This window comes from Mesocricetus auratus, unplaced genomic scaffold, assembly GCF_017639785.1.
Source record: "Mesocricetus auratus isolate SY011 unplaced genomic scaffold, BCM_Maur_2.0 Super-Scaffold_100038, whole genome shotgun sequence".
Classification (NCBI taxonomy): domain Eukaryota; kingdom Metazoa; phylum Chordata; class Mammalia; order Rodentia; family Cricetidae; genus Mesocricetus; species Mesocricetus auratus.
The window spans coordinates 1,816,889-1,841,251 of NW_024429216.1; the positions used below are offsets into that span (position 1 = coordinate 1,816,889).

Below are 24,363 nucleotides of genomic sequence, written 5' to 3' on the forward strand. Positions count from 1 at the left end.
GTCTCATATAAAGGCACAAGCTAACAGAATGGATATGAAGACAGATGTTGCCTGAGATTTAAAGGTTGGGAAAACATTCACCAATTGTATGACTCTAAGAAGAAATCTTGTTTAGCTAACCTAATATCTAACAAATTATACTTTACACTAAAATTAATCAAAAGAGATGAAGAAGAATATTTTATATTCATCACAGGAAAAATCCATCAAGATGAAGTCTCAATTCTGAACATCTATGCTCCAAACACAAAGGCCCCCACATTTGTACAAGAAACATTACTAAAACTCAAATCACAAACTAAAACCCACACACTTATAGTGGGAGACTTCAACACTCCACTCTCATCACTGGACAGTACTACCAGATAAAAACTTAACGAAGAAACAAAGGAAATAACAGAAGCTATGACCCAATTAGGTTTAACAGAAATGTATAAAATATCCTATCCAAACACAAAAGAATATACCTTTTCCTCAGTGCCACATGGAACCTTCTCTACAATCGATCACATACTCAGCTATAAAGCAAATCTCAATAGATCCAAAAATTGAAATAAACCATTCTACCATGGCTTAAAACTAAATTCAATAACAACACAAATTGCAGAAAACCTACTAACTCATGTAAATTTAACAATGCCCTACTGTATCACTCCTGGGTAAAGGAAACAATAAAGAAATCAAAAACTTCTTAGAATTCATAGAAAATGAAGGCACAACACACGGAAACCTATGGACAATCTGGAAGCAGTGCTAAAAGGAATTTCATATCACTAAGTGTCCACATGAAGAAATTGGAGAAAAGCCACACTAAAGAATTAACAGAACACATGAAATCTCTAGAACAAAAAGAAACAAACTCACTGATGAGGAGTAGATGCCAGGAAATAGTCAAATTGAGAGCTGAAATCAATAAAGGATAAACAAAGAAAACAATAGAAAGAATCAATGAAATAAAGATGTGGCTCTTTGAGAAAATCAACAAGATAAACCATTATCCAACCTAACCAAAAGGCAGACAGAGAACATGCAAATTAAGAAAATCATCAATGAAAAGGGGGACATAACAATGGATACTGATGAAATCCAGAGACTACTCAGGTCATAGTTTGAAACCCTGTATTACACAAAATTCAAAAATTTAAAAGAAATGGACAATTTTCTGGATAGATATCACTTACCAAATATAAATCAAGAATAGGTAAGCAATTTATATAGATCTGTAACCTCTAATGAATTGAAAGCAATCATCAAAGTCTCCCAACCAAATAAAGGCCAGGACTAGATGATTTCAGTGCAAAATTCTACCTGAAATTCAAAGAAGAGCTAATACCAATACTCCTGAATATGTTCCACACAATAGAAGTATTAGGGTCATTGTCAAACTCTTTATTATGAGACTATAATTTCTTTGGTATGCAAAGCACAAAAAGGCATACGTAAAAATATAATTTCAGACCATGCGCTCTTATGAACATAGAAGCAAATACTCAATAAAACACTGGCAAGTCGAATCCAAGAACACATCAGAAAAATCATCCACCATGATTAAGTATACTTCATCTGAGGGATGCCAGAATGGTTCAACATATGAAAATCCATCAATGCAATCCACTATATAAACAAACAGAAAAATAAAAAAAAACACAAAGGCATCTCATCAGATACTGGGAAAGCCTTTGACAAAATCCAATACGCCTTCATGATAAAGGTCCTGAAGGGACCAGGAAAAACAAGAACGTACCTAAACATAATAAAAGCAATATACAGTAAAACAACAGCCATGATCAAACTAAATGGAGAGAAACTCAACTTGATTCCTCTAAAATCGTAAGCAAGACCAGGCAGTTAACTCTGTCCATATCTCTTCAATATAGTACTTGAAACTCTAGCTTGAGAAAGAAGAAAACAAAAGGAGATCAACAGGATACAAATTAGAAAAGAAGTCATACTTTTGCTATTTGAAGACAATATGATAGTTTACATATGTGACCCAAAAAATCCTACCAGGGAACTCCTACAGGTGATAAACAACTTCAGCAAATTTTCAGGATACAGGATTAACTACAAAACATTAGTATCCCTATTATATACACATGATAAATGGACTGAGAAAGAAATCAATGAAACATCACCTTTTACAATGGCCAAAATTAATATAAAATATCTTAGGGTAACTCTAAGCAAACAAGTAAAAGACCTGTATAAAAAGAAGCTTGAGTCTTCAAAGAAAGAAATTAGATACCAGAAAATGAAAAGATATCCCATGCTCTAGCATAGGTAGGATCAACATTGTAAAAACGGCAATCCTGCCAAAAACTTTCTACACATTCAATGCAATCCCCACTAAAATCTCAGCACAACACTTCACAAACCATGAAAGAATAATTCTCAACTTTATATTGAACAACAATAAACCCAGGACAGCTAAAACAACATTGTACACTAAAGAAACTTCTGGAGGCAACACCATCTCTGACTTTAAGCGTTATTATAAAGCTGTAGTACTGAAAAGAGCTTGGTATTGCACAAAAATAGACAGGAAGCTAATGGAATTTAATTGAAAACCCTGATATTAACCCACACACCTGTGAGCACTTGATTTTTGACAAAGAAGCTAAAATTATACAATGGAAAAAAGAAAGCATCTTCAACAAATGGTGCTGTGATAACTGTATGATTCCATGTAGAAAATTACACATAGATCCATATCTATTGCCATGTACACAACTTAAGTCTGAATGGATCAAAGACTTGAATATAAATCAGGACACACTAAACTTCTTAGAAGAGAAAATGGGAGCTATCCTTGAACCAATTGGTATGAGAGACCACTTTCTGAACACAACACCAGTAGCAGAGACATTGATATCCACAATTAATAAATGGGACCTCCTGAAACTGAGAATCTTCTGTAAGGCAAGGGACATAGTCAAGACAAAACAGCAGCCAACTGAATGGGAAAATATATTCACTAACTCCACATCTGACAGAGGGCATATTAGCAAAATACACAATGAGTTCATGAAGCTAGTCACCAAGGCATCAAAAAATCCAATTAAAAAGAGGGGTACAGAACTAAATAGAGATTTCTCAATAGAGTAAGCTACAATGGCTGAAAGGGACTTAAGGAAGTGTTCAACATCCTTAGCCCTAAGGGAAATGTAAATCAAAACAATTCTGAGATAATATATTGTACCTGTCTGACTGGACAAAATCAAAAACACCAATGGCAATTTATACTGGCAGGAATGTGGAGAAATGGGAACAATCCTCCACTGCTGGTGGGAGTGCAAACTTGTACATCTACTTTAGAAATAATTATGGTGATTCCTCAGGAAAATGGGAATCAGTCTACTGCTAGATCCTGAAATTCCATTTTTTTCTCATTGACCCAAAGGTTGCACATACATGCAAAGATGGATATCTGTTCAAGTATGTTCATAGCAGCATTACTTGTAATAGGCAGAACCTGGCAGCAATGTAGATGACCCTCAACTGAAGAACGGATGAAGAAATATTGTTCCATTCACAATGGAGTAGTACTCAGGGGAATAAAACAATGGCATACTGAAATTCACAGGCAAATGGTTAGAAGTAGAAGAAACCATTCTGAGTGAGTTATGCTACTCACAAAATGACAAACATGGTATGTACTCACTCATACAGTGATTTTAGGCATAGAGTAAAGGATTACCAGCTTCTATTCCACATCACCAGAAAAGCTAGGAAACAAGGGAGATCCTAAGAGAGACATACATGGTCCCCAGAGAAGGGTAAAGGAACACGATCTCCTGAGAAAATTGGGAGCATGGGGAGAGGGGAGAGGGAGTCAGTAGAAAGAGAAGGGTAGAAATGGAGGTGAGAGGAGGACATGAGGGAGCAGGAAGTTTGAGTCAGGGAATGAATAGAGAACAAGGAAAGAGATAAAATTATATATAAAGAAATAACATGTTTACAGAGAAATCTGACACTAGAGAAATGTCCAGAGATATGCAAGGATGACCCCAATTAACAACATAAACAATAGTGGAGAGGCGACCTTAAATGTCATTCCCAGATAATTAGATTGATGACTACCTTATATGCCATTCTAGAGCCTTTATTCAGTAGGTGATGGAAGCTGAAGCAGAGACCCACAGCTAAGCACTGAGCCAAACTCCTGGAATCCAATTGTAGAGAGGGAGGAGTGATGAGCAAAGGTGTCAAGACAAGGCTGAGGAAACCCATAAAAAACAGCTCACTGGAACAAGCAGGGGCTCATGACCTCCAGAATTACAGGTGAGAAAACATCGTAGAACTGAACCAGGTCCTTTCAATGTGGGTGTCAGCTAGGAGGCCCGGACATTCTATGGGGCCTCTGGTAGTGGAAAAGTATTTATCACTAGTGTACTAATGGATTTTGGAACACAACAGTCATAGAGGGATACTCTCTAAGTCTAGGTACATAGGGGAGGGACTAGGCCCTGACAAAAATGATGTGACAGACTTTGTTGATCCGCCCTGGAAGGCTTCATCCACTCTGGGAACAGAAAAGGAGTGGGGTGCGGGTGTTAGTGGGGAACATGGGAGGGTGTGAGGGAGAGGGAAATGGGGTTGATATGGAAAATAAGGTTGTTTCTAATTTAAATTAAAAACCTAGGAAACATAGAAATACAGAAAATACAATCTTAGCAAACCAAAAAAAGGTGCAGATCATCAAGCCAGTATGTCATTGCCAAATGCTGAACACCAAGACATTCAGGCAACTAAGAAATGTACAGTCAGAGGAATTTATATCTCCTGTGAAAAGCATAGTAATGGGTTATACAATGTTAAATGCTCATGCTTAAAAACATACATATAACTAAGCATGTTATATTTAAATATTGAAAAATATGTAGATACATGTACAGGTAAAAGCAATTAATGAAAGAAGAAACCATAAATTTGATAGAGACAAAGAACTGGCATATGGGTAATCTTGGAGGAAGAGGAAGGATAAATTATGTGTGTAATTATAATCACAAAAATTAATTAAGTAATAATTTTAATAAAATAAATCTATATTTTATGCCAATGCTCTTTGTGACATTATTCTAGAATTCATGAGCTTTGTGCTCAATTTCTCCAGCCAAGAGTTGGCCGAATCCAGATAAAACAGAAATATAGGACACAACTAGATTGTTATATTTTCAAGAGAGATAATTTCACTAAGTTTATCCCTGTAGTTTAAGCATAAAATATTTTTATATTCTGTGGTGGAGGAATTTCCAGAGAACTTTCTTACTAACAGGATGCTATGATAGATAAGAATCTGACTATCTCTGATCTCTTCTGAGGATTCTCGATCAGTTACATGGCTTATTTTTGTGGCTACATTTCTCAATAGACAGCTAGACACAGCAAGTCACAGTAGTTACAGATGAGCCATGTTCCTTAAGATATGTCCATGACTAAACCATTGGTGCCTTCTGTGTGCTTATCCTATGTGCAACTATGCCTTGGATGATTCACCCAATAGGCATGAGGTTTATGTAAAACCAAAATTACCTAATTAACTTTGATGACAGAAAAGGCATAGTATTCACTATGGATGAGAGTTTATGGTCTGCTTGACTTGTGTATGTAGTTTCCTGAATGCTTTTGTTGATATTAAACTTCATCTCACATATAAGGCCAGGATCACTATGTCATGGTTGATATGCTGGTACTCTGATGTATTCTGAGGAGGGGACACATCAGCATCACCTAGTACACAAGAATCCCAGATCCATCCCCACACACAACCTACACAATCAGAGTGCACTTCAGGTAGTACTCTAGGGCCCATCATATTAGAATAAATTCAATGAACATTTGGTCAATATTTCTCAACCACTGAACACTGACCTTGGCTTTCGAATTGAAGAATGACTTGGGGAAAATATGGAAGGGAAGGTGGGAGCTGATCACATGAGGTCCTTCCTTATTGATTAATGCTTGATATCCTTTTTCAGATTCTATCCAGGGTGAGCGCTCCCAGATGGGCACAGATTGGACCCATTCTGGATTCCCCTTGGTCTGAATCAAACAGACAATCTCAATCAGCCAGTGAGTTCCTGAACAAGAAGGAAAAGATATGACAACTCACTTCAACAGTACATGTGAAAAAGTCTCAAGTAGAGTACATGCCCATACAATTGGTAGTGCAGTTTCTTTTAAGTACACAAGCATGTAGTGTTCACAGGCTCCACATGGCGTAAGTACAAAGAATATTCATCCTCTGCATTCCCTATGCTTAAACTGAAAAAAAACTGAGATTCTATACTCAATAAACTCAACCTGCATATTGAACATCCCTCCAACCTGGGGCATCATTATTCTACATTCTGGTGCAGGGAATTCAACTATCTCACATATTTCCCAGCAGTGCAGTCATGGCATCTGTCATTGAGACTGGCTCCTTTTATTCAATAAATGCTGTTGAGATACACCTATGCTGCAGTGAATGTGTGAGTATTGCTTCTTTTTAAGGTAAATAAATCTTGCTGATACTAGTTACCACACATGCTTGTAATTCTCTTTATATGCTCATTTGTCAAAGGATATTTCTCTAGCTTCTTTTTCTGGGTTTATGTCTGAATCCTTTTCATACATTCCAGTGCCCTTGGCTTTTCCATGTTATTGAACTTTTGATGTCAGCAATGTGGCAATAAATGTTTATAACTTAACAAATCTTGACTGGGGATCAAAAGGTTAATCTAGCTACACTAGTTAGCCACAGATGCCATGAGGTGGTGTTACACAACTTTCATCCCAGGACCCAGCAGACAGAGGTATATGGATCTCTACGATTCCAAGACCACTCTGTGCCACACTGGAGGGATTCAGTCTAAAACTGTAACAGAGCTCACAACTTTAAACTCAGCACCAGTGAGGTATATAAGGAAAAAGCAAAGGGTCTGATGAGAGATCCAGTTTCCAGTCAAAGGGAAGACGGTATATTCTTTCCAGCCTTGGTAGAGGTAAGAGGTACCGGTTGGCTGCCATTTTTCAGCTGGAACCCCGATATCTGTCTCTGTTTTTTTATTATTCATGCTCACAGCAACCTAATTTTTATCCAATGTTCAGTGCTTCTGTCCCCTATCTAACAGCTCCCTCAAAACACCCATAATGCCTCTTTTTGGGTATTTGTGTTGTGAGGCTTTTCCCACTGCCTGGACAAGATTCATGGTAGTTCTTCTACCTGACTGTGTTCTTTTTTTGGTTTTTACGAGACAGGGTTTCTCTGTATTGTTTTGGAGGCTGTCGGTCCAGCCTGGCCTCGAACTCACAGAGATCTGCCTGCCTCTGCCTCCCGAGTGCTGGGATTAAAGGTGTGCGCCGCCACCCACCTCCAATATTCTTTCATCCACACCATTTCCCTTGATGCTATATTTTGTGTTTATTCTTATCATCATCCCTCTTCTCCTCTTTCTTCCACACACAGGTACAACAATGTCAGAGTTTGCCTTCAGATCCATTCCCATTGCAATTTTCCTTAACTTATCCTCCACCAACACAGACCAAGACAGGCATCTTATTTTGAGTGGAAATGCACTTAGACACAGTTCCCCATGCTCACAAACCATTTTAAACATCATCTATAGAGAGCACTTCATTTATCACCCAAATTAATGAGGATCAAAGCCTTTACCTTCCTCATACAACTTAGGATCAATTTTAATGATGTTCCTTACCTGATTTAGGATAAGTCTCTATGATTATGTCTTCATCTCCGATCACAAACTTATGACAAATTTCTTCAAGTCTTCTTTTTTTAATATTTAAATTAGGAAGAGGTATTCCTTCAAACCAAACGTAGTTGGACATGGCAAAGAGATCTTTGTGGAAGCTGTCAGGATTCCAGGTGCAGCCAACTGTTCAGCTTATAGTAAATCAGTAACACTCTAAAGTTCATTGTAAAACTAGCTACAGATAGGGAAAAAAGATTTTGTAACAACTAGTCAAAGATTATTGTATTAGGCAACTGTGAACTCATTCAGAGATTATTCTACAACATGTGTGAGTCTGAGTTCATGACCCCACACTAGAAACTCAGTAACAAGTACTAAGATATAGAACTAGGGCATAATTTAAAATGTTTTCTAATATAATTTAGCTTTTCAAATGGTTTGAAATGTGCATAAAATATCAGAGAACATAAACATTTTAACATGTGCAATTGTTTTATAAGAGTAGTGCTTGTGCTTTGATGTCATAGTGCCTTAGGTACACTGTATGACTCCACCATCCTTTTACCCTTCCAATGCCTCTCCCCCTTTCAAATACTTATTATCTTTTTTTACTTTTCATTAATACATGTATATGATCATATTTATATGTAACCTACAGAGTCCATTTAGTTCTGAGCTGACCACTTGTGACTGGAAAAACAAAATTTGATTCCCCCTAAGGGAAATGATATTTGGTTTTTTTTGGCAGCCATTGCTTTGCTGCAGATCATGTAGAATTTACCCCTCCTTATCATTGCCATTTTGCTGGTTCTTTAGTGTAAATATGGCACTGCAAATTAATAGGTGTATTTCCCTGTCATGTCTAGGAGACATACACTATGAGAAGGGATCCTGTGCCTCAGGGATCTTTATTCCACTCCTCTTTGGTTTTTCCCAAATGTTGTGTTGAAGGGACTCATTGCAGATATAGCAGTTGGGGTTGGGCAACATTGAGTCAATTATTCTATGTATTTAGACCAGTTGTGAGATTTTTAATAGTCTCCATATATGGCAAAAAGTAGTTTCTTTGATGAGGGGTAAAACCTGCATATACCTGTATATGTAAAGACATACATTTAGAAAACAGCTAGAAAGTACATCAGTTTAAAAAACGGTCACTGGAATGCTTATAGTATCAGGCATCACTTCCATTTGGACTAGGGATTTCCCCTTGACCTTTGCTGGTACATGGGCAATAGACATCAACCCAGACTGCTGCTCCAGCATGGCCATGGCTCCAAATATGGGTGGTCATGTTTCTACTTGCCTGGTCCCAGCAGTGCTGGATAGGCCCATGGATATTTTCCACCCACATGGGTGGGCAGTGTGTGTCTTCCTGAAGGGACCAGATGCTCATGTAACTCTCTGATTTAGCAGCCATGACAGGCTCCAGAAAAGACCCAGCAAAACAAAGGTCACTGACTCAGCAAAATGTGCTGAGCTTCCTAACCTTGCCTAACTAGGAGGTCAGATACATGACAAACAACCAATCAGAAGTTAGCTGGCAGGTTCTGGACATGCTATTTTTTATTGAACTGTTGGGCCCATAAATATATTTTGGATATATATTCTACCTGGCCATGAGTTGTGGAGAGCCCAGAATTTCTATTGTCTTTTTTTTCCCAATGTTCATTGCAGTTAAATTCTTTTTTTCCTGGCAAAATGAAATATTATTTTATCTTTAAATTTAAATTAGAAACATGGTTGCTTCACGTGTCAATTCAAGGTCCCTCTCCCTTCCCCTCCTCTCCTCCCGTGCCCTCCCACAAAACACCCCAATATCCCCTCATTTCCCCAGGGAGGGTGAGGCCCTCCAAGGTGGTGTCCATAGTCTGTCATTTCATCTAAGGCAGGGCCTAGACTCTCCCCCAAGATCTCAGGGTGACAGAGCATCTCTCATTGTTGGATGGGAGTCCAAAGTCAATTTGTATACCCGGGATAAATACTGATCTTCTACCCAAGGCTCAATAGATTACCTAGGCCTCCTCACTGATACCCACATTCAGTGGGTGTTGATTAATCCCATGATGGAATCCCAGGCATCAGCCTGGGATTCAAGAGCTAACCCTTGTCAGGTCAGCTGTTTCTGGGGGTTAATCCATCCCAGTCATGCTTTATGATGCTTTACGGTAAAAATGTCTCACGGGGACAGGAGGAACATAGCAACTTCCCTTGTAGGGCCTATAGGCCATAACAACAATTTGATCAGTCAACACAGGACAGGTAGCCCAAGCATGGAAGAGCAACAATTCTGAGACTGTAGCATACCCCTAGACACTTCCCTTGTTCCTCTCAATAAATTCCTGCCTATCAGCCCCTTGTGGTGCTTCCCACTCTGTCTGCTGTGATGAACAAACTAAGGGCCCAAGGTAAAAGAGTTAACCCATTAAGCAATAAAAGACTGTGCTTTTGCATCAGAATGGGTCTCTTGGTGATTTTGCAGTTCAAAATTTGGGCACAACATGCCACCTGCCCAGACTTAGGAGTACTAGGTAGATCTGTGGGAGTTCTCTATCTGCCTTGGCTAAGTGGCACTGTGAAGGTCCCAAATCTCTTTTTAAAGCTTCAAATTTCTCTAGTTTGATATACGGTAAAAGTCAAAATTAAATTTAATACTTTACATCAAGAGGAAAGAACCAGAGCAAAAAGCAATTCCAACTTCCCAAATGTTATAATAAGAGAAATGTGTAAGTCTCATCCCCAACTCTATAGCAGAATAGAGACATCCCTAACAGATCACAAAGATCTCCTCCAGCCTTACTTACAGCAACTCATCCCAGTATCCCAGCTTCCAATATCAGCAGGCATACCTTGCAAACCATGGACTATTTGTGGAACAGAAAAGAGAACAGAACTCTGTTTTCAGTTCCTCTACATACAATCCACCAGTCTTATTCCCAGAATTGTAGCAGAGTATCTTGTGTGCTCTCTCTTTACTATCTATTCCCATTCCAAGGAGATATAAACAGATCCTGCATGAACACACTGGTCTCCTCTTCCTATAGATACCTTCAGATATCCAGATATTCCATATTCCCAAGTATCAGCTACCAATACCCAGAAACACGTTTTATTTGGAACACTAAGTGTCCACACTTGTTATTGGTTGTTTTCTTTTCCAGACAGTTCCCCCTGTCCTTTCAGCCCCAAATACACACACGGATGTTATATTAGTTATTATACTGTTTACTGATGGCTAGGGTTTACTTGTTGGCTAGCTCTGTCTTAATTGTTAACCCTTTTCTATGAATCTATGCATTTCTAGTGTAATAACTAGTGTAATTTCTAGTGGCTTACCAGAGAATGCTGGGATCTGTTGCTCCTTTGTGGTCTACATGGTGTTTCATTATGGCAGGCTCCCTCTCCCTATCTTTCCCAGAATTCTCCTTGAGTCCTAGTGCTACCTATCTCCCTGCCTCTATTGGCTATTGGCCAAACAGTATCTTATTCATCAACCAATAAGACAAATATATATACAGACGGCCATCCCCCATCACATACTTATCAGGTCCACAGAAAATTTTCTACCAGGCAACACACAGTCATCATCCTTTCCTAAAATTCAGAGAGTAAACAGAAACCAAGGAAGAAAATATCCACCCATAAAGAAAAGTCCAAGATGCAGTACTGGGACCTATAATCATCAAAATCCCAGATGCCTAGACCCCAGTATAAAAACACAACCAAAACAGTCACAGAAATATGCTCACACTAGACACCAAATACACTATCATAGCAGCTCATATTCCAACAGAGCTTAAAATCTTAAGGGAAAGACCTTAAGGAAAAAAAAACTAAAGACAAGACCTTAACAATGCCTGTATGAAGATGATAAAGACCCTTAAAGGAAATCAATATATCCCTTGAAGGAATACAGGAAATAAATGAAGTAGAAGGAAAATGAATAAATCCCTTGAATTCCAGGGAAACACAGACAATGAAAGGAAACAAAATCTATAAAGATATCATAAACTGGAGACTGGATAGATTATTCAGAGGTTATGAGCACTGGTTACTCTTCCACAGGTCCTGAGTTCAATTCCCAGCAACTACATGGTGGCTCACAAACATCTGTAATGATATCTGGTGCACTTTTGTGGCCTTCAGGGTCACATACAGGCAGACCACTGTATATATAATAAATAAATAAATAATAAAATGACAGGACACTCAAACTTCTGGACAGTGGTGATATATGCCTTTAATCCCAGCAGTTGGCAGGCAGAGGCAGGAGGATTGCTGTGAGTTTGTGACCAGCCTGGTCTACAGATCAAGTGAGTTTCATGACAGCCACCAAAGCTACAAATAATCCCTGTTTCAGAAAATCCACAATCAAAAAATAAAACAAACAAAAAATGGATACCACACTGAAAGAAGATGGTAAATCTGAAACACTCATGACAAAAAACACCAAACCAAAAAAAGAACAAACCTAAGAAAATAGGAATAGAGGAAGAAGAATATGAGGACAGAGGTCTGCCACTCTCTCTCCTTCCCTCCCTCCCCCTTTATCTCTATCTCTCTCTTTGTTCTCTAGAGACAGGGTTTCACAGTATACTTTTAGAGCCTGTCCTGGAGCTCACTTTGTAGACCAGGCTGACTTTGGATTTAGAGATCTGCCTGGCTCTGCATCCCAAGTGCTAGAAATAAAGATGTGCACCATCAACACAATATTTTTTCAATGAAACCCTGTACACTGATTTATTTTTGAATGAAGGATAATATCTTTTTTCAAAAGATTTATATATTCATTAAATGTGCATTGGTGTTTTGCCTGCTTATACTCCATGTGAAGGTGTCAGATTCCCTGGTACTGGAGTAAGAGATAGTTATGAGATGCCATGTAAGTGCTGAGAATTCAGCCAGTTCAATTCTCTGGAAGAGTAACCAGTGCTCTTAAACTCTGTGCCGTTTTTCCAACCCCCAGAAAATATTTGGCTATTTCTTAATTTATTTATTACATTCCAAATCCCAGTTCCCTCTCCCTACTCTCCTCCCACTCTCTCTTCCCACTCCCTCTTCCTTCCACCATCCCAACTCCCATGTGCTCTTTAGAGAGGGGAAAACATCCCCTAGCATGTAAACTATGTCTGTCTCATCACCTCAGTAAGGCAGAACCAGGGAGCCAAAACTTATTTATTTATTTAGTATGTATACAGTGTTATGCTTGAATTTATGCCTGCTGGTCAGAAAAGGGCATCAGAACTCACTATAGATGATTTTGATTTATCATGATGCTGGAAAATGAACTCAGGACATCTGGAAGTGCAGCCAGTAATCTTAACCTCTGAGCCATCTCTCCAGCCCAATAAAATATTTTCTATAAACTCATGGAAGAAAATTTCCCAAACCCAAAGAAGGTAATTCCCATAAAGGTACAAGAAGCATATTAAACATAAAATAGATTGAATCAGAAAACAATGTCCCTTAACATGTAATACTCAAAACACCATCTGAATAGAACAAGGAAAAATATTCAGAGATGCCAATAAGCCAGATATAGTGACACACGCCTTTAATCCCAGCAATTGGGAGGCCGAGACAGGTGGATCTTTGGTAGTTTGAGGGCAGCCTGGTCTAAAAAGTGATTTTCAGGACAGCTAGGGCTACACAGAGAAATCCTGTCTCATAAAACCAAAAAACAAACAAAAAATCCTCAATTAAAAAAGCTGCAGGGGTAGCCGTGCGTTGGTGGTGCATGCCTTTAATCCCAGCACTCAGAAGGCAGAGGCAGGTGGATCTCTGTGAGTTCTAGGCCAGCCTGGTCTACAGGGTGAGTTCCAGGACAGCCTCCAAAACAATACAGAGAAACCCTGTCTCGAAAAACAAAACAAAAACAAAAGCAAAAACAAAAGCTGCAGGGGAAATTAAACCAAGAAACATATAACTAGAGTTACACTTGACTTCCCAATGGATATTGTAAAACCAGAATGGCCTGGGTAGATGTTATAAAAACCCCAAGGGACCATGAATGCCAGCCTAGATTACTATACACAATAAAACTTTCAATCCCATTAAATGGATGAAATAAGATATTCAATGGTAAAGTAAAGTTTAGAGAATATCTATCCAAAAATTCTAACCTAGAGAAGTGCTAGAAGGAAATAGAACCTAGGGAAATTAACTACAATCATGAAAACACAGGGAATAATTCCAGACCAACAAAATCAAAAGATGGGAAGCACTCCTTTGTATGCACAAACACGCACACACACAACACCATCACCAGCAACAAAATAACAGGAATTGATTGTCATTGTTCTTTGATATCTCTCAGAATCAATGGTCTCAATTCCCCAATTAAGAGACACAATGAATGGGAAGATGGCATCCATCTTTCTGCTGTATGCTAGAAAAACACTTCAACAACAATGAATAATATTACCTGAGGGTAAAACATTGGAAAAGTATTCCTAACAAATGGACATACAAAATAAGCTCTTGTCATCAGTTTAATTCCTAACAAAAGAGACCTCAAACCTCAAGAAATTAGAAGATATAGGAAGGGCACTACACTACCAAGTGACAAAAAATCCACTAAGAAGACATTGCAATTGTTTTTCAAGACAGGACTTCTCTGTGTACCTTTGGAACTAGTCCTCAAACTTGCTCTGTAGACCAGACCAACCTTGAACTCAGAGATCCACCTGCATCTGCCTCCTGAACACTGGAATCAAAGGTGTGCCCTGCCACCACCACCACCAACTGACAACATTGCAATTCTTAGCATCTGTGCACCAAACACAAATTTATAAAAGAAATGCTACTGTAGCTTAAGTCACATATTTATCCACACACCCATTTAGTGGGAGACTTCCATACTCTACTCTCATCAATAGACAGGTCATCCAGGCACATAAACAGAAAAATATTGTACTTAGAAGATGTTATAAAACAAATAGACTGAACAGATACTTGCAGAACATTTCAGTCAAAGACAAAAGAATATACTTTCTTTTTAGCATCTCATGCCACTTTCTCCAAAATTGACCACATACTTTGACAGAAAGCCAGATCAACAGATACAATAAATTTAAAGTAACTCCCTGCTTCCTAACAGACCACAATAGAACAAAGGTAGACATCATCAACAAGAAACTAAAATGAGATTTTTTAATGGATTGAATTACAAATCTCATGATAGAAGCTTCAGTGTTACCCAGAAAGTCATGTCGTACAATTCTTGGTTGTTATATCTCTATTTGCATGTGTTCATTGCAAAGAATCCTTGTTCAGCTTCAAGGCCCTTGGTTCCACTACATTTTTGATGCTGAGGACTCCACTAGGAATCTTTCTGGACATCCTACTGCCAATCTGTGTTCGGGTATGAGGATCACATTAACTTATATACTCCATCAGACCATAGATGGGGTGGTTGTTGGGGAAAGCCAAGTCATAATCCTGGGTCTGGGCCTGGGCCTGGGCAAGTGTAGGCTTCATTCAGTGCAGCTGTGTGAAGCTTACCTACACTTTCTCTAAGAGGATTGGATCTGTTGTGCTGCCTGGTATAGTGCAGGGCCTGCTATCCCAGGTCTTGTGGCTGGCCCTCTCTCATCAATCACTAATAAAGGCAATGTCCTTCACCTGGTGTCAACTTGATATGAAACTATCCAGCACAGAAGGTATAAAAACTGGAGGATCAAAGCAGGGCTAGGTGAGTCTCTGTGAATTTCTGGCCATCTACGCCTGTAAAATGAATTCCAGGACAGCCAGACATGTTACAATGGAAACCCAATTTTGAACAATCTCCAAAATCAAAAGCAGCTGGGAGGATCCTGGACGGAGAAGATATTTAAGGTCAGGTCCTTGAAGTAAAGCTTCAGTCACAAGAAGTGTACTGGACAAGTTGGGAGAACCTTGTGAAATCCAGAGTGAGTTGGTAACTAAAGCTCCTATATAGATTGTAGGAAGGTAAACTTGGTCTTGCCTGCCCCAGGGTGCCTTCATTTCCCTGTTAGAGACTGGGGGTACCAGCCGAAAGAGAGAGGACATGACTCTTGTAAATTCTGTGTATGGTTCGTTCCCACTGCTAGCCTCTAGTTTCCAAATTCCTCAAGAGCCAGCAAGGAACTGAGATCCCATAATACTTCCTGAAGCCCCAGTGCAATGAAGCACCCAGTGCAAGGAAGCTATGTCCTCTTGGGCACCCAGGAGTACCAAATTAGCCAACTCTTGCAATGCATCCAGGTTCCCTACAATGACCAAATCTCCAAGCTCCAGGAAACTGTAAAACAGAAGCAGGTATTCAGATGTTCTCAGATTCTCAAGGAAACCCTGTTATCCATGGTTCCCCAGGTTCTCTGGTTCCCCCAGACTCTCCAGGACTGCAAGAGACATACTCCTCTATCAGTCTGCAGCTTCTGAATCATCTGAACACCCAGCTCCAATCTAAGATGCAGACTCAACCCAGATTTGTGAATTCAGCACAGCTTCAACAGCAGCTCAGAGGCTACCAACAAATCTACTGGAAAAGTAAAGGAGGCTAAATCAGCTAACACTATTCCAGCCAGAGATGATGGTCAAGACTCCCCTGACACATGGGTCCAGCTTTTTATTTAATATATCTGTGAATTGGATATCTGTCTAAATAAAGTATCCCAAAGGAAGTTCTTTTACTTTTGATTTTCCTAAAATATTATTTTTCATTATATATACCAAGCCCAGTTCCCCCTCTTCCCTTTCTACTGCTCTTAACATCAAAACTTCCCAACCCCATCCACACCTCCAAGAGTATAAGACCTTCCTAGGGGGGTTGACAAAGCTGGCATACCAAGTTGAGGAAGGACCAAGCACTTCCTCTTTGTATCAAGGCTGAAAAGGTAATATACCCTAAGGAATGGGTTCCAAAAAGACAGTTCATATACATGGGATACATACTGGGGCCACTTCCGGGGTCCCTGCACAACAGATCAAGCCAAATAACTATCATCCACATTCTGAGGGCCCATACAGTCAACCACCCTTTTTTGAGCACTTCAAAATGCTCGAATTTTTCCAAGAACTCTTGGACTTGATGTTCCTGACACTACTGCCTTCAACTAACACAGTATAGGCCTCATAGGCAGTTACTATCACGCACAATTTGAATTTCTTTGCTGAGACAAAGCTTTAACTCTATGTTCCCCAGGATGGCTTTAATGTTCAGGGAACAGGCTGATTTCCTTCCCACATGTATGTTATTACAATTTGTGTCTAAGAATTTCGATATGAGAATATTAATTTTCCAGTGACTGTATTTTTGTTGTTTTCAATTTCATTTTAAAGATGACTGTTCAGTATGTGTGTACAATATGTAAAAATTTTGTGGATATTGTGAGAGAACATCTCTTCTTGTAGTTCAGGCAGGCCTATATATTTTACCTATCCTTCTGCACAAATTCATGAGATTCTGGATAGGAGAATTATGTTATTTTTACCTTATCTTTGAATCAACAAAGTGATTTAAATCAAATTCCACATATCTCTCATACTAGTTCATAATATCCACAACTCTGAGAAAATTAAAATCCTTGGCATTTAGAAATGATGCAGAGAAACATCACCATTTACAATACCCAAAAATATCTTGGAGTAACTCTAACAAACAAGTAAAAGACATGTATGACAAGAAGTTTAAGTCACTAAAGAAATAAAATGAAGAGGATATTACAAAATGGAAACTTTTCCCTTGCCTGTTGGTAGGTGGGATAAATATAATGAAAATGGCAATCTTGCCAAAAGCAATATACAGATTCGTTGCAATCCCCATCAAAATCACAACACAATTCTTCACAGACCTTGAAAGAAAAATAATCATCTTCATAAGCAAAACAAAAAAAACCCAGAATAGCTAAAACAGTCCTGTACAATAAAGAAACTTCTAGAGGCATCACCAACCCTGACTTCATACTTGACTATAGAACTATAGTAATAAAAACAGTGTGTTATTGGCACAAAACCAGACAGTAAGATCAAGCTAAAGGAATAAAAGTGCCTGACAATAATTCCCACACCTATGAATACTTTATTTTTTGACAAAGAATCCAAAATAGTAAAATGGAAAAAGGAAAGCATCTTCAACAAATGGTACTGGCATGCGTGGGTGAAATTTGGAGGACATAGATTATCACTGTCTCTGCTGAAGGTATGTTCATTTGTGTTTGGGTGAAGTGTTGTGAAAACTCATTGTCTCTAGACTCACAGCTGAGGAGCCTCCATTGAACCAGTGATAAATTAGAGGCCTCAGGTCTGGTTAGACCTAACACCAGCTCCAGCACATCTGTGCATTTCAGGCCATTCCTTTTTGGGGACATTTGAGACTGTGATTTGCCCATTTGTTCCTGAACCAGATCTAGAAGGATAATAAAAACAGAGGAAGACCCTTATGCCCAACCTAGGCTACAAGGTCTAGATGATGAATAAAGGGCTGGTTTTACCTGACACCCCCCCTTCAAAATAATTTTAGGAATCCTGATGCCAAGAAGGAAAGATTAAGAGAGGATGAGTATGTACTGAAATACCTAGGAATAAGATAACTTTAGTAGAAAGTTCAGGATTTCACTTGGAGACCTGTTAGCTTTGCCCATGTGATCCTATGGAACCATTGCATAGATCCAGAGTGTATCTGAATTGAATAGAATGTGCGGTTCAGCCCTGGGTGCAAATATGTCACAATCTCACAACTGTCCTTAGCTGCCCAAAGCAGTATAGCAGCACTGGGAGTTGAGTATTCTGGTTAACTATGCAGGCAGGGATCAGGGAAGGGGAGCAGATGGGAGGGTAACTAATCTGGCTCAGGAAAACAGGGACAAGAGAGAGTCAGATATGAGCTGCTTCGTTGGCACCTAAATCCTTTGTGGCATGTATGAAGCATTCCCTGTGATGACATTTCAGAGGAACTGGAAAACTTGCCACCCTGGAGAGTCTGAGGGAACTAGAGAACCTGGGAAACCATGGCCATCAGGGCTCCCTTGTAGACCTGAGGATACCAGAAGACCTGCTTCCATTTTCCTGAATCCCTGTGATTGGAGATCTGGCCACTGTGGGGGACCTGGATGCATTCCAAGACTTGGCTGCATTGGTGCTCCTGGGTGCACTAGAGGAAAAAAATTCCTTGTAGGGCCTGGATGAACATGGAGGCTTGATTGTACTGGGGCCTCTTAGGGTACTATGGTCTCTGAGTTCCTTGCAGGGTTTTGGGGCCTTTGGAAACATGGAGTCTAGCAATGGAAAGGAACCATACTCAGAATTTACAAGTCACAGGTACTTACTGTATGGTTCCCCTAGTTCCCTCTATATCTAACCTGGGAGTGAAGGCACCCTGTGGCAGGCAAGACCAAGTTATCTCACCCTCACCAGGAGCTTTATTGGCCAACTCACTTTGGATTTCAGCAGACTCTTCCAACTTGTCCAGAACACTCCTGGTGACTGAAGTTTTACTGGATCTGGCCTTATATTTCTCCTCCATCCAGGTTCCTTGTACATCTGCTTTCTTCTGGAAGGTGGTCAAGATGGGGTTTCTCATTATGCCAGCTCTGGGCTAGCCTGGAACTCGCTTTGGAGACTGGGATAGCCACAAATTCACAGAGATCCACCTGACCCTGTCTTTGCACCTCCAGATTTTATACCATCTGCGCTGGTTTGTTACATATCAAGTTGACACAATATGAAAGTAATTTTCTTAATTAGCAATTGATGAAAGAGGGCTGAGCCCACTCTGTGTCGTACCACAACTTGGCTGGTTGTCCTATGTATTGCAAGAAAGCAAGATGAGCCAGGGAGTGGTGGCCCATGCTTTTAATCCTAGCACTCAGAAGGTACAATTTCTGAGGCAGTAGGATCTCTGTGAGTTTTAGAACAGCCTGGTCTACAGAGAAAGTTCTATGATAGTCAGTGTCACACAGACAAATACTATCTTGAAAAACCAAAAAAAAAATAAGAAAGAAAAGAAAGCAGGCTGGGCAAGCCTTGAGGAGAATGCCAATAAGCCGCATCCACTTGTAGCCTCAATATCAGCTCCTGCCTCCTGGTTCCTGCCCTGTTTGATTTCTTATCCTCACTTCCTTTGATGGTGAACAGTGATATGGAAACATAAGCCAAAGAGCCACTTCTTCCCAAAATTGCATTGATCATTGAATTTAATCCTTACAATAGAGACTTTAACTAAGACAATTTGGTACACACACACAAACACACACACACACACACACACACAGAGATCGGGGGAGGGGTAGGGAGAGGGAGAAGAGAGGGGTGAAATTAAGAGTAAGCTTTTGAGAAAAATCATCAAATGAGTTTGCTATCATTTGATGTCAGCCATTGCTATGCCTGACATTACCATGTTTGGGAGAAGATTGTGAAAGGACTTTGAAACTTTGGATTAGAAAAGCATTGAACGTTTAGATCACTTTAACCTGTTTTGTCAGAGTGTGGAAGGTAAGGAATATGAGGTAAGATGGAGGAATGGCTTGGGAAGTTCAAGAAAGAACTTGAAAGATGCTATTCAGGGCATTTTTTATTTGGAGTGAAGATACTGTGGTTCTGATTAGTGTGGCCTGAAGAATCAATTGTGATTAGCAAGACACCAGACCACTAATGTGAAACACTTGCTTTGCTGGGATCCTTGATGCTAGTCAGCTGCCATTGAGAAATTAGCAGTGATGAAGAAAAAGCCAGCATCATTGAGGTGAAAGCTTCTAGAAACTTTCCTAACAGTCAGCACACAGAAAATTACCCATTTATTTTTTAATTTCCCATATGGTACAGTGTACATTTTAATGTATATTTTATAATTCTCTGGATTCCCTCAGTGTCTGGTCTGTTATGTCCCCCTTTTTCATTTCTGACTTTGTTAATTCGGATGTTCTCTCTCTCTGCCTTTTCAATAATTTGGATAGGGGTTTGCCCATCTTGATGATTTTTTTCTCAAAATCCTACTCTTAATTTTCCTCTCTCTCTCTCTTTCTCTCATCTCTCTCTCCCTCCTCCTCTCTCTCTCTCTCTCTCTCTCTCTCTCTCTCTCTCTCTGTGTGTGTATGTGTGTAGGCACTTAGTACTATGTAGCTATGCACTTGCCTCTTAAAACCACGTTCACTGTGTCCCTTAATTTTGTTATTGTTCTTCAACCACATGATGGCTCACAATCCAACCATATATAATGAGATTCAGTGCCCTCTTCTGACCTGTAGAGACATATGCAGACAGAACACTTTTTACATAATAAATAAATAAATAAATAAATCTTAAAAGAAAGACTTTGGGTAGGTTGCGTATTCATTTTCTTTCAAGTCCAGAAAGTCTTTAATTTTTTTATTTAACCATTTTTTCATTCAGTATAGAGTTATTCAGTTTCCATGAGTTTGTAAACTTGCTGGGTTTTTTTCTATTGTTGATGATGTCTAGCTTTATTCTTTGTGGTCTGCTAGGATGCAGGGAGTTACTTTAGTGTTCTTGTATATGTTGACCTGGATTTGTGTCAAATTGTGTGGTTAATTTTGGAGAAAATGCCATGAGATGCTGAGAAGAAAGTACATTCTTTTGTGTCTGAGTGAAATGTTCTGTATTCTGCAAATTATCTGGTCTACAGAGCGATTTCCAGGACAGGCTCCAAAAACACACAGGGAAACCCTATCTCTAGAGAGGAAAGAGAGAACAAAGATGAGAGAGGGGGGAGGCCTCTGAGTTGGTATTCTGATTTCTCTATGCCTATTTTCTTAGGTTTGGTATTTTCATAATCCAGATTTCCTAAATGTTTTGTCAAGAGAATTTTTGATTTACAATGTCTTTGAGTGAGATATCCATTTCTTGTCTGTTTGTTTTATTTGTTTGGGTTTTGGTTTTTCAAAAAAGGGTTTCTCTGTAGCTTTGGAGGCTGTCCTAGAACTCCCTCTGTCGACCAGGTTGCCAACAAACTCACAATGATCTTCTTGCCTCTGCCTTACACGTGCTGGGATTAAAGGTATGTGACACCACTGCCCAGCAGTTTGATTTTTTTCTCTCTCTCTCTTTTTAGAGATTTATTTATTTACTATGTATACAGTGGTATAGATGATAGTCAATGCTATAGGGAAAACAATATATTTATGTACCAGAGAGAGAGTCGCACAAGCTAGGAGTTAGAAGCGTGGCTGGCTTCCAAGAGAAAGAGCGGTTCCTTTTCCTTTCACTTCCTTTTGTATCTACCTGTGCTGATTTATTTGTCTCCACCCTTATGGGTGAATAGCTTTGTGGGGTTCACTCCTACAATTACACTTTTAGTCTAAACAAAAGATATAAATTTGATACAAACTCAAACATATGCAACATATATACATAGAGGGTGATAATCAAGTTATAGTTTACTTATCCTAAGCTAAACATATCCATTCCACCTAAATTCTAAACTTATCTGAAAGGGATGCCTAAGTCTGAACACCTCCTTCCTATCCCAACCCTAAAATAATTGCAAATTAACACTAACAGGTGTAAACTATCCTCTAATATCAATAGTAGGGAGAAGGGACATGGAGTTCTTAAATTTACTTCCTGCTGAAGTGGGATGATGACAATCATGGGGACCTGTGGGAAGAAATTGTTAAGTGTAACAAGAGTCTTAAGTAGGTTAATTAGTCTCTGTTTGGCAGGAGATGCTTGACTGAAGTTCTTGACTAGAGTTTTAATTTTGATTGAAGCTCTTATCTGAAGCTCTGATCAGATTGAAGAAGATGCACTGTATCAGTTCCTTGGTCTGGAGATGTATCAAGTGAAGTAGTTCCAAGCTGGTTTTACAATGGTGTTTGTCAGGTGGAGTCGATGATGTGGGGCAGTTCAGATGTATCCAGTAGAATCAGGCAGAGTTGGGGAAGTGAATCCACATTCTCTTTCTGAAGCAGTTGAAGATTGCTGTCAGGAAATCCCCTTTTCTCTGGAAAACTGAAATATTAATGTTAGCACAGAAAATTTCAACTCTTATATGTATGTATACTGGGAAAGGCAACCCTAAGGAAGATAATACACATGAAGGACATTAGAGTTTTAGAAAAAGAACCAAGTATACTCAGATGACAGTCCCTATATTTGTTTTCTTCTGTCTTATTTCAATGGCTCTTTGATATAATACAGAAAGTCTGAATTGTACTTTAAAAATATGCTTGGGTTTAAAGCAGCAGAGCCAATCAAACTCTAAAGCCAGCGTTAATTAGATGAATTGGGACTCAGGCATATTAAGAAGTGAAGAAAATAACAAAATACAGAGATTTACACATTGATAACACGTTGTATCATTGTATGTTTGTTGGTCCTCTGGGTAGTTATCCTTTCTTATTTAGGTATCCATAAACCTAGTATTTTTCACTGTTCATAACTAATTTTTCCTGTAAAGACACAAACAGAACACGTCTCATTCCTTTGATGAGGTCTCCTTATATATAGCAGTATATGGTAGAATATGACCTTGTAGATGAGCTATCATCTTTCCCACTCCTGAGGCGTCTTCTGTTCTGATCGAATCTTAATTAATTTAGATGGGACCCAAAGGTTTTCTTCTGCTGTGGAAACAAAAGTAAAACCCCTTCTCCAACTTAACACATATCCTGGTTTCCAGACTGAAGTCATAACGTCCTTAAAATACACTGGTTGGTTCAGTTCAGAAGTCTTCTCTGTAGTCCAGTGTCTTTCTGCTGCAGTTTGTTCTTTTTCATCAGCATTAAGAAAATTTAACGTTAGGAAAGCATTATGTAACCTGTGTTTGGGGATCTTTGTTGCCCCTGGCAGTTTATGAAGCATATCTTTTAAGGTTCGGTTAGATCTTTCAATCACTGCTTGTCCTGTGGGATTGTAAGTTATACCAGTTACATGTTTTATATCATAATATAGGAAAAATTCTTCCAATTTTCTGGAGACATATGCTGGAGCATTGTCAGTTTTTACAGTCATCACCTCTAAAAGGTGTGTAATAACAGAATCAGCTTTTTCAGAGCTGAGGGCAGTAGCCCATTGGAATCCTGAGAACGTGTCTATGGTATGGTGTACATATTTCAAACTGCCAAATTCTGGGAAGTGAAATACATCCATTTGCAAAAGTTCATTTCTGTGAACACCTTTAGAATTACAACCTGCTGGTAATGGAGTTTGATTGTAGAATGAACAACTGGGGCAATTTCTTACTATTTCTTTGGCTTGTTGCCAGGTGATAGAAAAATCCTTCTTTAAACCTTTGCTGTTAACATCTTGTTTCTTATGAAATTCTGAAACTTCCAACACATTACCTATTAATAAACGATCAATTTCATCATTGCCTTGTGCCAGAGGACCTGGCAGACATGTATGGGATCTGATGTGTGATATATATATATATATATATATGATGAGTCCTGTTTCTGATGGTTTCCTGTAATTGTAAAAACAATGAGGTTAATTCTGTACTATTAGGAACAAATTCTGTGGTCTCAATGTGCAAGACAACTCTCTCTGCATACTGAGAATCCTTGACTATATTGAGAGGCTCTGTAAAGTTCTTAAGTACTATGAGAATGACATATAATTCTGCCTTTTTACAGAGTTGTAAGGGCATTGAACTACTTTACTTATATTTCCTGATTTATACCCTGCCTTACCTGTTTTGTTTGCATCCATGTAGAAGGTAAGAACTCCAGAAATAGGTGTTTGTCTC

The 24,363-nt window shown here is 39.1% G+C and overlaps 1 protein-coding gene across 1 annotated transcript in view; it reads right to left on the reverse strand.

Annotated features, from left to right (window-relative positions):
• LOC101826585 (alcohol sulfotransferase A-like) overlaps positions 1–19,271 on the reverse strand; it is a 50,353-nt gene extending 31,082 nt beyond the window's left edge. Inside the window, exons 1-3 of the mRNA XM_040734234.1 lie at positions 19,095–19,271; positions 7,701–7,932; positions 5,872–6,080 (exon numbers count right to left, since the gene is read on the reverse strand). Of these exons, the coding sequence (XP_040590168.1) occupies positions 5,872–6,080; positions 7,701–7,833 (342 nt within the window). The 5' untranslated portion in view covers positions 7,834–7,932; positions 19,095–19,271. The remainder of the gene's footprint in view (positions 1–5,871; positions 6,081–7,700; positions 7,933–19,094) is intronic.
• Between the last annotated feature and the right edge of the window lie 5,092 nt (positions 19,272–24,363).